The sequence below is a fragment of the Cryptomeria japonica genome, chromosome 3 (assembly GCF_030272615.1).
Source record: "Cryptomeria japonica chromosome 3, Sugi_1.0, whole genome shotgun sequence".
NCBI classification, from domain to species: Eukaryota; Viridiplantae; Streptophyta; class Pinopsida; order Cupressales; family Cupressaceae; genus Cryptomeria; species Cryptomeria japonica.
In genome coordinates, this window is record NC_081407.1 from 944671890 (window position 1) to 944688165 (window position 16276).

The 16276-nt window shown below is 36.8% G+C and overlaps 1 protein-coding gene across 4 annotated transcripts in view; it reads right to left on the bottom strand.

Moving 5' to 3' along the window:
• Positions 1-16276, bottom strand: part of LOC131072958 (probable DNA helicase MCM8) — a 194022-nt gene that overhangs the window by 94031 nt on the left and 83715 nt on the right. For all 4 annotated transcript variants that reach the window (XM_058009278.2, XM_059217027.1, XM_059217029.1 and 1 more), the window contains one exon: positions 6214-6480. In XM_058009278.2, the coding sequence (XP_057865261.1) occupies positions 6214-6480 (267 nt within the window). The remainder of the gene's footprint in view (positions 1-6213; positions 6481-16276) is intronic.

The window sequence follows — 16276 nt, forward strand, 5'->3', positions numbered from 1 at the left end:
CTAACAACCAAACCAATAGCTGCAACTAACAATAGATATTCACTCCCAAACCAACATAAGCTAAACACACCAAGAAAGCTCCTCACACTACCAGCTTCGAATTCTAAAAATACCAATAACACACTAGAAAACATAGACCAGCAAGCTACGGACACACTAAAATGCTCACAACTCACCCAAAACAACTCTGAATGACTTGAAAACAGAAGCAAATGAGAGATATGACAGAGAATATAACTAGAACCTCAAACCTGCATCATAGGCGCCAAAACCAAACAGCACACAACCCGAGGCAACCAAGGAATGGTACGGCCCAGCTGGGAAGTACAATTTGCAATATAAAATTCAAATCAGCAAATGAAGATGTGCAAATTGGTAGACTCCATCCCCTGGGGGAAAGAATTAATCAGAGCCAATACCCAGAATGACTTGGCGAACACACAAGGACGCACGAACAGTTTTCTACTTCAGCACACACACCAACCAGCAACATGAACACTCAAAAAACACTCCAAACATCTGAAACTGATACACAAATCTGCAACATTGTTCCTCAAATCTACTCCTCTGGATGAAGAGCAGTCACAAGCTCAATTAGTTGCTATATTGCAAGCAAGAAACCAAGCGGTAGCTAGGAGGCATGCATTCCCCGAAGCTTCACTCCAAATTTCGGCAACACTTCGTTATATTTTCTTCATGGATGACAAATGAGGAGCCTAGCTCTCAAATTTATAGATTCAGAGACTCAAATTCACATTCAAATGGTGCCCAGATTCCTATCTTCTCATTTGAATTTCATTCCAAACATATCCTTGACTTGGCATCCCCCTCCTCTAGGCATAAGTTCGAACTTTTCCTTGGTATACAACTTGGCAACATAAAACATTATAACATGAAATGTTTTTTCATCCTCATCGCCACCTGACTTAAGAAAAATAATAAGATTTTAAGTAAAATGTATTTTTCCTTCTCTAAGCCGAACAACACAATAATTAAATATTAAACTTTAGGATAAAGTATTAATATTTAATAAATCACTTGCAAATCAAATACTGATCAATGCCAAATCGAACTATGAATTGAAGTGCTAAAAACCATCAAACTGAACTGGGTTGGAGCTCTGCACTGAACTGCTAAAAATAGCACTTCTTGAAATGGCACTTACTAAAAATAGTAAGTCCTAAAAACAACTCCAAAAATTTTGCTCTTCGAACCCTGTGAATGAGCTCAGAAAACCAAAAAAAAACTCAAAACCCTGACAGCTACCACCAACTTACTAAAAATGGTAAGTTCAGAATTCTCTTTGGGACCGAATGCATGTCATACCTCTACGAAGCTTTCAGAAAACCTAGAAGGAATCCACAATCAGAATCATAGAATTCCAACTAGTCAAGCATCAAACAGCTCACACAGGCCTCCTCAAAAGTGGGAAACCCTAATTTTTGCTTCCAGTTAGCCAACGGGTCTCCGGAATAGGCTAATGGCCCACTAAACTTCTCCTCACTGAGAAGGGGACATTACAAATGATATCAAAATATTGGTGCCAATACAAGCCTTTGTTTATGCAGTATTGTAACCAATAAAAGATGTTGTGGCAAGAAATCAACAAGATGCAAGACTAATTACAAGATCAAACACCCAATACCTCACTAAAAAAGAAAGATGATGTCAACAGTGACGTTCCTTCTTCTAGCAATTCAGTTCAAAATGTGGGTGAAGGCAAAAAGTCCTTGAAGAAAAGTGTGAAGCCCCCTCATATGCCTAAATCCAAAAATATGTTGTCAAAATCCATCAAGGATAAATACCTTCATTCCTCCCACTATTGAATCTTCACCTATTGTGTGTGTATAGGAGATAATGGAACCCAACAAACATCACATTGATCTAGAGAATACATGTGCCATGTTCCCATCTTTTTGATGCAATTCCCACATTGCATTTGATGAATAAAGACACTTAAAAATTTCTAAGTGTCAAAAGTTATAAGGAAAAAGTTACTTTTATAAAGTTACTTTATAAGCCTAAGTTTTTTCTTTAATAAAGGCTTATGTTTGAATAAAGTGCTATGCGTACCTTTTAATAAAGTGGCCCCTTTAATGTCAACGCCACCCCTTTGCTCAAATCACTTAAATGACATTGCATGGTGGGACCCTTGTCATTCTTTAAAAGTCTTTAAGCTACGTGGACCCAAAAGATGCCAAGGAAGATGCTTTTTTAGTTGGATTCCAATAGGATATTCCATTTAGGGTTACGCCACTCTTTGGAAAAGGTTATTAGACATTTTGGAGGAGGGAATTGGTATTATGTTATTATTTTATTTCTGATTTTCTCTGCTCTGCATTAGCAGCAGAAATTGCAGGTATTTGGAGGACGTAAACCCTCAGATCTACGTTGTTAGTGGAGGTGTACCCACTAATTTGCCCACGTGGGTCAAGGATGTGCCTTGTCTAGACCCATTGGGGGTCAATTTAGCAACAAAACTAGCCCAGCAATCACCATTAGGTATGATGAATCAGTTCTGAGCAGTTTGTCTTGAAATTGTAGCAAGTGTGGGTTTCATAATTGCAGCCGTACCATTCCAGACAGGGTCGTACCATTCTAGAAGGTTGTGCATCAATTTAAAATTAAATGGAGGGTTCTAACTCCATTTCTTGTGCTTGATCTCATTGTTGGGATTAGAAAGGGTAGTGTGGAAGAAATCACAGTCAACTGACTATATTTGTGATCAGGGTGAGCAAAACAGTGGGAAAAGAAGGTCAAAATTGTATAATTTTGCCTGGCAAAGGTTGGATTTCCAAATGGTAATTGGGTTCTTGCCCAATTTGTTATTGGTAATTCATCTTATGACAGAATAAGCAAATTGGATCCACTGATCTGCTCCTACACCATCTATCTCAGCTTGTATCCATTTTCTGGATAGCAAACCAGCCACAAACCCTAGCACTGGATCCTTGGTATGTTTTTTGTTTGTACATGTGAATGTTATTTCACTTCTAGATGATTGTAATCTTCTGTCATATAAAAATTTGAAGTTGATCTCTTGATTACAATTCATTTTTATGTTGTTTCTTGGCATATGTTGCAAACCCCATCACCAAAAAAACAACACAAAAGAAACAAACTCTTCTGCATCTTCTGTCTAGTCTCTAAGAACACCAAAAAGGCCCCAAAATATAGTTTATTAAATTAAAATTTAAACAGGGCAGCAAAAGACCTATTTAGGGATCTTTCAACATGTGTTGTGAATTTTCATGCACGAGAATATTCAAAACCTATCAAATATGTCAATGGTATTCAAAACAAAAATCAAGTTGAGTCTTCATCTATTGATCAGACATGTGAAATTAAGTTGTCATCTAAATCAAAATCAACTTGCACTAAAATGCATCAATTCCAAACATGTTGTCATTGTGAACATCAAAGTCATACATCTAATCACTATTTTGATCTATATCATTGTCTCTCAAGTTGTTAGCATGCATTCTACAAAACAATTTTATGTCAAATATATGCCCACAAAATAAATGAGGCATATGCATTTTGGATGGATATATCATTATAGAGAGCAAATTGAGGCTCGCCTTTTCTCAGAATCCTATAGGAGAGTTTAATCCACCATTTCAAATGATAACTCATCTACTCCTAATGTGGATGTTGTTGTCAATGCAGATGATAATGACCTTAGCATTATAGATATTGAGCATTAGTACGAAAGCTTGTTGAGCTTGTCCACCCATGATGCAAATGTTGTTGTCGATCCAATTGATGACAAGCTTAGCATTTCAAATACTGTTGATATTTCTATTGAGAGAAAAACTAATAATAAAATTGTAGAGTCGCACTCAATTCCCAAAGAAGATAATTATGCACTTAGTCTCTATGGTGTGGACAAGAGCAATGACTTTTTGTACCTATTATTTCCCATTCTGATTGTGATATTAATAATGAGCGTATTGAGATTGCTACAAATCTAGCTCAATACAAATTATTTGAGGCTATGGATATTACCTCTTGTTGATCATACTTTTGCACTTGACTTCTAAGTTGAAAACCCAAAAGCGCAGCCTACAAACTCTTCCCATTAAGTTGAAAACCCAAAAGGGCAGCTTAATGGAGACTCGTGATGAAAATCTGAGAGGGCATCATTGAGTTGTATATTTCTATACACAAGTTCATATACATTATTCTACTTATAGGGGGCCTCTCCACTCTCATCTTACAAGTGGAAACATCAACATTAAAATTTCAAGTTCTTCGAGCATGGTACTTGGAGAAACAATAGAATTCAGATTTCAAGTTCTTCGAGCATGGCACTAGGAGAAACATCGAGATTGTCATTGCAACAAATTGTTGCTTATGACTACAACATCTTAACAACTAAGTTCAACACAACACCTAGACACTTAGGATTGCATACTTTATTTTGGTATTTTATGACTATGCATAGAGCAAGATCAACATGTGCCTTCATTTTCATGTAATCTTTCTGCCATAGGAGCCTTTTTTTCATCTGTCAACATCATGGATGGCAAGTGTTTCAGATTCTCAACTTGATAGAAAGTCATGCAATTTAGTGCATGCTTCAACACACTTTTGGGTTACTTATGGGCACAATCTGTTGAACACATCCGGATGGGAGGGGAGCGGTGGAGGGGTTAACCAGCATAAACTAAATTTCAACCATTCATTAACCTTTAAAACATTAAATGTAATGTCCCCTGCTAGGGGGCTGCCAATTCCTGTAACTTAATAATAGTTCTGATCTGATCTATCGATGTTCATCTCCCTAGATGCTTTTGACTTCTTTCCTTTATATCTCTCAATGTAAGGGAGAGGTCACACCTCTTCATTATGGATGCCCTTTGGCAAGAGACGCACCCTTTTACCATTAGGACCCTTTGAAAGTGTTTAACTCTTCATTACTTCTGCCCTTTGAAAGGGACACAACCTATCACAATCAGATCTGCACTTCCGATTCCCAAATTATCCCCTCCTCAAAATGAGGTTCTCTTCTCCCCTTTAATATCCCATGTTTGAGGGAGTCACAACTTTTCCTTCCATGTCTTTTGACCATTCATTAACTTAATTAAATTTTAATTATATTTAATTATATTATTTTATATTTTTATTTTATTTTTATTTTTATTCTTTTCTATTTTAATATTATTATTATTATTTATTATTAAATTCTATTCCAAAGTGGGGACATTACATTAAATCAGATCTGCAGAAGTAAATAATAGAAACAGAACATGCACCACAGAAGAACAACAAGATTTTTAAGTGGAAAACTCAAGGAGGGAAAACCACAGTGAGGATCAACACAAAATATATGAAATAGGTATTACAATGTTTGTTTTAGGCTCACTGCTCCTTGAATAGACTTGCAGGCTAAGGCACACTACCCTAGGGCAAGATACAAATAAACTTGCAAACTCTTGGATATTTAATGAATCTAAGAAAAACAAACACTAGAAAAAGATTCCTATTGCTTCATGGACTAGGGGTTGGTTGTTTATCCAGTTCAAGCCAAGTTGGTGGTTGGGGAGGATAGGGTTCTTTTGATGTGTGGTTTTATATCACCATCCTTTTAAATAGTTGAATCTTTGGATGCAATTGTATGTTACTTGGAGTATCATTATATTTGGATACTTAAAGATTATTAATCATTGACCACTATTACAATAGTGGGTTGTTTGAGCATGTTGCCAATGTTATTGTATATTATTCATTGATTGTAATATTGACTCAGTTGTAGTATGATCCTATTTTAAGTCTTTTCTTCAGCTCTCTTTAGGCCATTGCCCTTAAGTTTAGAATCTGCGAAGTGCAGCAAAAACAGAAAATGAACTTAAATACTATATTGGATTGTATAGATGATATAAAGCTTATGCTACGAAAAAGAAAAACATAAATAATAGATAGCAATAAATAATTCATAAATAATAAATAAACCCTAAACTAAAATAATAAATACATGGATAAATCATAATGAAGTTGGATCTTGATATAAAATCTAAACAAATAAAGTTGAATTTTGATTTGAACTCTATTTGTTTACTTGGGCTAGAGTGTTTAGAAACATACGTGTAAATTTATTAATTGAGAAACTTATGTGCTCCACTACAAAATAACTTAAATATGCAAAACAGCCTCAATAAATTATAAATATTCCAAGTAAACCTTGAGCATTGCTTGACAAATCATCCTTACCTTTGACAAGTTCATGCCCATATATCGATGGACAGATTGAATGCAAAATCTGGCGAAAGATATCTGATCCATGCTCTTCTGAAAACTTTGCTATAAATTCCAAGTCCCTTGAAGTGAATGCCTGTAAGTTTCGCGGTGATGCAGCTCTTACATTGGAATTGCCAACTTCTTGTGAACCTTCACATACAGATTGTAATTTTGAGCTTGTAACAGAAACAGCTTCAATATATAGGTAAAATAATCCTTGGTTTTTGCCTTTCGATTTACCTACACAAGAAGAAACAGAAATTAGAAAAATAGTTCTACCAAGAAATGCTTTTGACATTTAAAATTCTTCTTCCAAGAGCAAAAGAAAAGAAGTTTGGTGTTACTCAATTTTAGAGACTTCAGAGAACGACTTACATCAATCTAACAAGATGTTACAAGGGAAGTCTCTCCATAAAAAAGCAATAAAAGCTGATATCTAAGCATATTGCCAAAAAAGCATTAACTCAACATATTAATGGAGGCACTTGAATTTAACATTGACAAATAGAACCAAAAAGCAACAAAAGCTGATATCTAAGCATATTCCCAAAAAAGCATTAACTCAATATATTTATGGAGGCACTTGAATTAACATTGACAAACAGAACAAAGAAGTATATTTGGCACAAAACTATGACAAAAGGAATTGGCTAAAAGGCATATCCAAAAGACACAAGCATCATTTCTACTCTTCTACACAATCTACATAAAGAATGTATAAAACTAGTGCTTGAAAGAAGCTCATGAATTATAGTTATAAGGACAAATCCTTTTCAATTCACCACCCGCCTCTCTTTCAATTATAAAGCAAGACATGAAATGTGTCTCCCTAAATCATAAAGACATGTTTTTACATTACCATAGAAGGCCTTCCCATTACTTCATTTTCAATTTCTACCAATTAGCATAGACCCTTAAGGGTTGAATTGCTTAAAGACAATTATTAGGATCATTCTACAGAGATCCTCATAGCCAGCCCTACCCCTATGATTGAGCCTTTGCTGTCAATTAAAATCATGTCAATATGCCATTGGAGGCTATGACTGATGGTTTTTGTCATTGATGTCAAGGATTAATTGAGCTGCTTGGCTTCTTGCTTGAGGTGCTTGGTTATCTGTTTGAGCTGCCTGTGTGCGTAGTTGAGCTGGTTGGTTGTGTTCTCAAGCTGCTTGCTTGCTTGAGCTGCTTGTGTGCTTGAGCTGCCTGTGTGTTAGCTTGAGCTATGTGTGTGTTTGCATCAGCAATGTGAGTGCCTACTTGTCACTGTGTCAGCTGTTACATCAGAATTGCTGCAATCTCAGCACTTGAATTTTCAAAGGGTTAATTTCTTTATGTGGGGGCCGCATGAGTTTGGAATTTCACTTGAAATAATTTCCTTTATTATGGTATCGAAGGCTCATGTAACATCTTAAACTATTTTTATTAATCTATGAAGATGTTATTATCTTGTCTCGATACTTGGCTTTGAATATATGCAGTGACCTAGTGAAGGAGTTTTACTTGATAATGAATGAAGCAACACTATATCTATGCCATTTTTATATAAAGGAGACAAGAATCGCATACCATAAGATATATGAGTGGAGTGTTAAATTTATGAAGGTCTGTCGAGTGCCAGCTGGGATTAATGATTTAAATTTTAAAGGAGTTGTTCAATTCTGAAAGGAATTGATACTTTATTTGTGGCAGATCTTGTAACATTATTGAGCCAAGTTTGCAATTCCACGAAATTTAATTTATTCATGACACCTTATCTTTGGGAGTGGCGGTTTCTGCGCAACGGAGTTTTCTTGTTTATGAGGTGCCTATTTTTGTAATGTTGGCGTTATGTTGTGGCTGGATGTGAATATGGTTGAGCCATTTTTCAAGCTGGAAGTCTTTTGTTTTTGAGTAAGCCGTTTTTGGGAGTATGTATTCTATAGAAGACTTGGTGTATGATTGTTGCCGGTGATTCTCGATAGTTTTGGGCGTGAATAATATATCATGTTTAATAAAGGAGTGTGTGGAACGGAAATAGAGAGTGGACAAAAATCGTGGTGAAGCTCAGATTTTCAAAAAGGCTTCCGGTTTTTTTACTGTGATGATGCAGCTTATTTTAGCAGACACTTGAACTTTGGCTGGGAAGAAATATAATGAGATTCTTTTTGTGTTGGGATGGCATTTTTTATTTTCTGGAGTTATTGTGTTTATTTTTGGGAGGCGAAAGAGGTATGAACGGGGGTAGTGACTGTGTTAGTCGCGGTTTTTTAAAAAGGTAGAAATCGTGGGCATGAGGGGGTTGGTGATTATGATTGTTTAAGCAAAAAATTAAAACTCATGAAGTGATTCAGGGCTGAGGTTGAAGTTCATGCTGCTGTGAGTTATGTTGGTGTTGTTCTTATTCTGCAAAAGTGATATTCATCTATTTGAAGGGGAGATATGTAAAGAAACTTAATGGGTGGATACTATTTTTAAAAAGCGCATTGCTGGACAGTGATATGATATAGTCTGAGATAGGTTCAAGGGGTGTTGTTTTATCCTTACTGAGTGCTGTGTCTAATCTGGAAAGTATAATTATTCTCGGTGTTTATGAGTTGGAGTTGGAGCTCTCTTTGAGGTTGGTGCCTTTTTCAATTCAGGGTTAGTGCTCTTACAGAGGTTGGTGCCTCTGCAGTGAAGAGTTGGTGCTCTTGGAAAGTGAATGTTCTCAGTGAGTTGTAGCTCACTTATGTAATTTGGGTTGTAGCCCATTACCTTGAAGTGAATTGAATTCCTTGATGTCATGGTTTTTTACCCGAAAGGGTTTTCCATGAGAAACACTCATGTTATCTTCTTGCTGGTTGTTCTTTGAATATGTTTTGATTACATATGATTTTAAATTTATAAATTTCTTCAAATGCTGATTCACCTCCCCCCCCCCCCCCCGCCCTCTCTCAGTATTTGCTCTGTGCTTCTCAATGATTCCAACAGTTCCCAATATGTCTTTCTTCTTCAGTCTTTTGCCAGCAAATATAGGCAAGATACTAATCTATCCTCTTGGGGATAAACCTGTTGTGACGTTTTCACACATCGCCCCATTGCAAATGGGGACCCATGTTTTTTGCTTTTTAGGGTTTGTTTTTGGTTTTTTAGGGTTTTGTTAGCTAGCCTTTGCATTTTGAACGTCGCCCAGGGGATCACATAGGATAGCAAGTCCGGCTTGAGTGAGGTCCTGATCCTGAAATTTGGCTAAGTCTGGAATGTCCTGATCCTGAAATTTGACTAAGTCTGGAAACTGAAAAACCTCCAAAAACTAGATTTTGCAATATAACTCCTGGAGGTCTGAAACCACTCTCAAACATCCTGAAAGTATATATGGAATATAACTTAAAGTATAAGAAAGAAGTAACATAGAAGGAAATGTCACTGTTATATTCCATAAAAATTATCCTGATAGAGAGTGCGAAAAGTCAAATTTCGCTCGTGTCCTTCTCCAAGGGTCCAGAGCGAAAAGCGCTCTTGTCCCTCTCCAAGGGACCAAGGCGAATCGCTCGTGTCCCTCACCAAGGGACCAGAGCGAAAATGCTTAGTTGAGCCATTCCTGACCTTGTTTGGACGAATCGAGACATCAAAGGCATGGTGAAGGACGAAATGAGCATGATAGAGCATCCAGACTTGATCAAAAACAACGAAATGATGAAGTTTTTGCCTAGAGGGTCAAATTCGCTCCTGTCCCTCACTGAAGGACCAAAGCGAAATTCTTCATAAGGTACGATCTGGGCAAAGATCAAGTCAACTTTATGTTTGAAGGCAAGGAAGGAGGTGAAATGAACTCATTGAAGATAAATTGAAGATTACCAAATGCCATCAAAGGACCAAAATGCTTAAGTTCGCTCCTGTCCCTCAGGGAGGGACCAGAGCGATTTTTGTTATAGATGATTTTCTGGCTAAGTTACAATCAAACCCAAGGCATGAATGAATGAAATGAAGTATGGCGAGACCATTGAAGATAAATTTTGAAGGTGATAAAGTAAAATGAAGACCACAAGAGCAGGATCGCTCCTGTCCCTCTCCAAGGGACCAGGGCGATATGATAATTATATTGCCGTTCCTCCAAATTCAAGACACTCCAAGACAAAGAACAAGGTGGCAAGGACATTTCGAAGCGTCCCAATCAAGCGCAAAGCATCAAAAATCGTCAACATTGAAGGATTTACATCAAGACTCCTAGTTCGCTCCTGTCCCTCTCCAAGGGACCAGAGCGAAATTCTCATAAAGGCCTAGATTTTTAAAGTTGATCATGTTTCAAGCGACCAAGGAGAATCAAGGGGACTTCATTTTATGCGTTGATAGCAATTACAAGTTGAAGAAGGCAAAGACAAGCTCAAAACGTTGAAGTTCACTCCTGTCCCTCAGGAAGGGACCAGAGCGATATACACCATATTTGCCAATTCATGCATAAATCACGTTAAGTCAAGGTTTTGCAAAGTGGTAAAAGGTCTAAGGTGTCTTTTGAAGACGATATACAAGGGTTTTGAACGTCAAAATGCTATCAATTGAGCTAAGGAACTTATATCGCTCCTGTCCTTTGGACAAGGACCAAAGCGATTTCTATTAAAACACTTATGCTCCTTCAAAATCAAGACAATGCAAGGGTGGGCAAGATCGAGGACGCCATTTGAAAGATAATGAACGAGGAACAAAGGTTGAAAGGTGGCAAATTCTAGCTAGAACACATGGATCGCTCCTGTCCCTCTCCAAGGGACCAGGGCGATATCACATCTTAAAGACATTCCTTCGCACAAACAAGTCAATCAAACTTGAAGGACCCAACTAAAATGCCGATTTGAACGTGGGGATGAAGACTTTGGACGTCAAAAATGCAAGAATCATGACCAAAGTAATGGATCGCTCCTGTCCCTCAGTCAGGGACCAGGGCGATGAGGTACGTATACTTCATTTCCAAAATATATTTGGCGCTCAAGCAAACATGTTTTGAATTTATTTTAAATGCTAAAACTCGATAAATTAAAAAATTCAATTAATTAGCATTTAAATATTGCGCTTGATATTTATTAATTATTTTTGCCTTTGTAAAAAAATCAAATTTGATAATTTAAATAATAAAGGCATTTAATAATTAATTATTAATTAATAAAAAATCAAATGGAGCGCTAAGATATGAAGGTCGGCTTTATTTATTTATTAAAAATCATTTAAATTGTCTTATTTTATAAAAGTCGGCCTAAGTGAATTGGTGGTGTAAGCACTTATAAAGGGTGGTGAAGATTGTTATTTTCACATTACCATTTTATCATTCAAGTGCGATTTGAGGAAGACAAAGGAGTAGTGCGAATTGTGTGTTAGAGGTGCGAATTTCATTTCAAGCAAAGGAAGGCGCTAATATCATCAAAAGAGTGCGAACTTAGTTTCCACTTGAGCGAACTTGCCAAGGACATTGAAGATCACGTCAAGGACATATCAAAGGTGGCGAAGTTCCTAATATTGAACAAGAGATCACGTTGAGGCCATCTAATATCAATTTTGCCTAGGCGAATTTTCTTCATTTTGCATTTTAGAGTTAAGCTCTCAAGTAAGGTATGGCAAGATCTCTTGTTTTAATTTCGAATTTTGATCGTCATTGCCTTAAGCTTGAATTTTGAATTTTGAATCCTTAGCTCAGTCGTTTTTAGGAAATGATTAATAAAGGACTTATCATTAAGTTTCCTAAAATTTGCTATCTAATTTATGTTATGTATTGCAAAATCATGTTTCTAATTTTGAAATGTTGTGTAGGCATCAAATGGAGATCTCATCAAGGAAAATCAAGCCGGATCAAGGACGGTCTTCGCCGGGACGATCAAGCCAGGACAGGGGCGACCTCTTTCAATCCAGCGTTGCAAGGCGAGGTACATCATCATCTTGCAAATCAAGGACAAAAGGAGTTAGAACAAGAGTTAATTAAAGCAAGCCTCTCAACGACATCAAATTGAATATCTAGCAAGCTACAAGTGTCAGATGAGGTGGCATCCCAGTCATCACTCCTCCAGTCAGTGAGGTCCACCTCAGCATGTCCAGATTCAATGTACTTAACTCATGGAAGGTGGCACAAACTCTGATGTACCCACCCCGGCTATCCATTGGTCGATTTTTCTAGAAGGGACATGTGTCCAAGCAATACAATTTTGTCATTGGTCAAGCATTAAATGTTATGTAATGGTTGTAACAAACCCTAATTAGGGTTTTCATTGTTGAATCTTGGCCATTGATCTTGAATTGATCTAAGCCATCAAATTGTATTGTGGGCACTATATAAGCCCAGGCATTTCATTTGTAAAGGCTAATGAGCAATAAGTTAGAGATAGCATGTAAATAGTTGGAAGAGTTAGAATATAGTTGATAGAATAGTAATTAGAGTAGAATAGGAGGACAAGGCAAGAAATTGTTGCCATTGATTGTAAACAAACTCCATTTTCATTGAAGTAATGGTGAAATATGTCGTTTTCTTGCAATTTGCATGGTTTCTTGTTGAGTCTTCAATCTTAGATGGTAGATGATTAGATGAATGGAGGAAATGTGATTGATTAATGGTGGAATTCGTATATCCATACTACTAGCAGTTTGTTGATTGCAGACTTGCCTTGTGTAGTCAACTGGAATCGTTCAGCTTAAGCTCAATTTCAATTTGTTGCCTCTTCATTGATATGCATCAACTTGGATGGTATCTATGCCTGCGGTGATGATTTGAACATCATAAAGCTTCCCTTAGAAGATCGCACTAGTCTTGTGTAGATGTTCCATTGATGTCAAAACAAGATCTAGTTAGAGTTTCATCAAAAATCAAGTCATTGCTCCTACATTCTTAGTATTAGGATTAGATCTTCTCTTCGCCCTTATCCTTTTTTCATTTTTCAAATCTAAGTTAGTAAGAGCCTGTGTCCAGCAAAGCAGATCGGAAGTTCAATCATCACATGTAAGGCCCCTTGGAGGAAACAGCAAATCACATCATACCACTGGAAGCTTGTCCACACGTAGAGACCCTACTAAAAGAACCTTGGAGTCTTCCTAACTGATCCTTTATGCGAATCTTCAGCAGTTAGAGACTATTTTCTCAAGAGAGGATAAGATGCCTATTGGTATTTTATTCTGTGTATGATGGTGTATAAAATACACGTCAACAAAACCCCAAGCATCATCACCCCTTAATGTAATAATAAAGAAAGCCAAATAACCTGCCAACCAACCCACGCTCTTTTACCAAGCTGAACCTGAATGCATGAAATTCTCAGCATTAACAATAATTTCACAAAGTTAAAAGACAGCTCAAGTACCCCCAATATGTTATGAAACTTTGGTAGGTGAGTAAGGGATCAAAGAGGTTGGCATCCCAATGGTAGAGTTAATGGTTAAATCTTAGTAGGTACAAAAATGGAATGATGTATAAAATATGAGTTGGAAGACTACTCACATTCATGAAATAGGAATCTTGTATGGACAAAAAGTGTCTTCAACCTGAGTTGTTTGTTATTGTCAAAGATGTATTGACCATTCGCCAAGCCATGTGTGCAAGTAGGAGACAAGTAAGGAATTTAAGTGACAAAAGAAGGTGTTTTTACTTTTTAGGCATGCCTGTGAGGGCATAGTCAGTCTAAAAGCTCATTTAAGACAAAAATTCAAGAGTGTCAACCTTTTGTTGCCTAAAACAGAAAAACTCTTAAAATCGCATGCCTTTTTCCTATTTATGTGATCACACTAATCATCTCTTTAGATGACTACATTGAGCAATTTTCAAAGTGGCATGGACAACTAGAGCAAGCACCTACCAATGTTTTAAGTGGCATAGTAACACAAATAGGCACTTCAATGGTGACAACTCAACCTTCAATGCCTTCAAGTGCACAAATAAATTCTCAAAATTATTTTGCTCTAATTGCACAAAAATTGTTGTATCATCAGTAAACTAAATGTTCAGTAGTGTATCCATATTAGGAAGAGAGAGACCCTTGACATCCATTCCAACGATTTTATCTCTTATTAGGTAGAAAATTGCATCAAAGGCAATCACCAAAAGGGCAGGAGCCAAAGGACACCCTTGCCTTATAGATCTTTGAAGCTTGAAGGGCTCTAAGAGATAACCATTTACATCAACTTGGGTTGTAGCATCTTTAAACAGTGTTCTCACCATTTGACAAATTTAAGCAGGAAATCCAAAAGCCTCAAGAGTCACTATAACAAAAGACCACTCAACCTTGTCATAAGCCTTCTCAAAATCAAGTAGAAGCATACCCACATCATGATCAGTAGCTCTAGCCCACTCCATAGCTTCCCCACTAGTAATGAGGTTCTCCAAGATATACCTGCCCTTAATGAAACCAATTTGTGTATTGCTAACAAAGGTGGGAAGGATATTAATTAGTCACAAAGCCAAAACTTTTGCTAAGATTTTACATGAAACATTAATCAAGGTGATAGGTCTCCAATTCTTGATTTGAGTCTTATCACCATCCTTGGACAAAAGCTTAATGATTACCACGGAACCTTTTTTAAAATCTTTAGAGTAAACCATCAACAGATCATCACTAATCCAATCAATGTGCTTTCTATAAAACTCAACAAATACTTTATCAGCACCAGGAGATTTATCACTCTTGAAAGTTTTTATATCTTTAACAAGCTCATCTCTGGAGATATCTTCATGAAGCAGTTCACAGTCATCCTCAAGAATTTTCTTAGGAATAATCTTTCTACAAAGCTCTTGGGCTCTGCCTTTTAGACAATCAAGATTTTGGTCTTCAAAAGAAAAGAGATTACTATAAAAGGTCTGAATATTCTAGAAGAACCTAAGCAGGATCAATCACATGCCTACTATCAACCCAAACAGAACCAATCTCCTGTCTAGCCTTTTCCTCCATAATGTAGTTGAACAAGAATTTAAAACCTATAACACCAAACTTCATCCAATTCATCTTAGATCTCACCTTGAACCCTTGCACTCTATCAATTTGTGATTTCCTCAGATTCTTCTTGACACTCACCAACTCTTCATTTAAAGACTCCTCAAAGAGATCATCTTACACCTTAGACTCAACAGCAAGAAGCTTCTCCTACAGCATATTCTCTGATCCCCTTCCATCTAATGCTCTCTTTTTCCCCACCACTTGGAAGAGAGATCTCCAACTATTGACATTAGTGTTCCATCTGTCAATGTAGGAACATTTCTTCAACAAGATCCTATTAATTTCTCTGTGTGTAAAATTCCTACATTACAATCCTCAAGATTGAGCAAATCATTATTTAGTTTAAATCGACGCCCTCTTCTAACCTCATTTTGCATTCTATTGCTTTCTAGAGGGATCCTAATCTCAATAGGGAAGTGGTCTAGCAGAGAAAAGGGATGCACTTTAACAAAACTACCATCAGTCTGATCAACACAAAAGTGATCACTATTTATATAGAATCAATCAAGTCTATTGTAAATCCTCTTCTAACCTTTCTGAGAGTTGCACCAAGTAAACCAAATGCCCCTGTTATCCTCTTTAAGCCCTTCTAAAAGATCAAACAACTTCAGAGAATTTTTCATCTTAAACCAAACGAAAAGTCATTTCCTTTCCATCCCATATCAAGATCACCAATTTTATCCCTCTTATCTTCCACCATGTTATAGTCCACTCCCAAAATCCAAGGGTTAAAAAACTAAAAAGAGAAAGAATTTGAAGAAAACAGTTTGTTGTTATGTCTGGTTTGCCTTAAAAAAAACACTTAGCTGCTGAAGAAGACTGTTAAAGCCCAGCTGCTGTGTTCACAAGATTGATTTCCAACTGTTTATCAGTGTTATGCTTGAGGCAAGCTGGTCTGTTAATTACACTCTACTGATTTCTCTTGGAAATTGCTTATTACAAACACTACAAAAATGAATAATCAAAACACTGCTATGGTGCTGCCAAAAATTGATGACTTCGACATTCTGCTGCGACCTGCATTGTGCAAAATCATGAATATGTAAAGGGCTTATTTAAGCATATGTCTCCTTCTAAACTAGGCACCTACTTGTTTACCCTCTGGGTGAACAGTTTTAGAA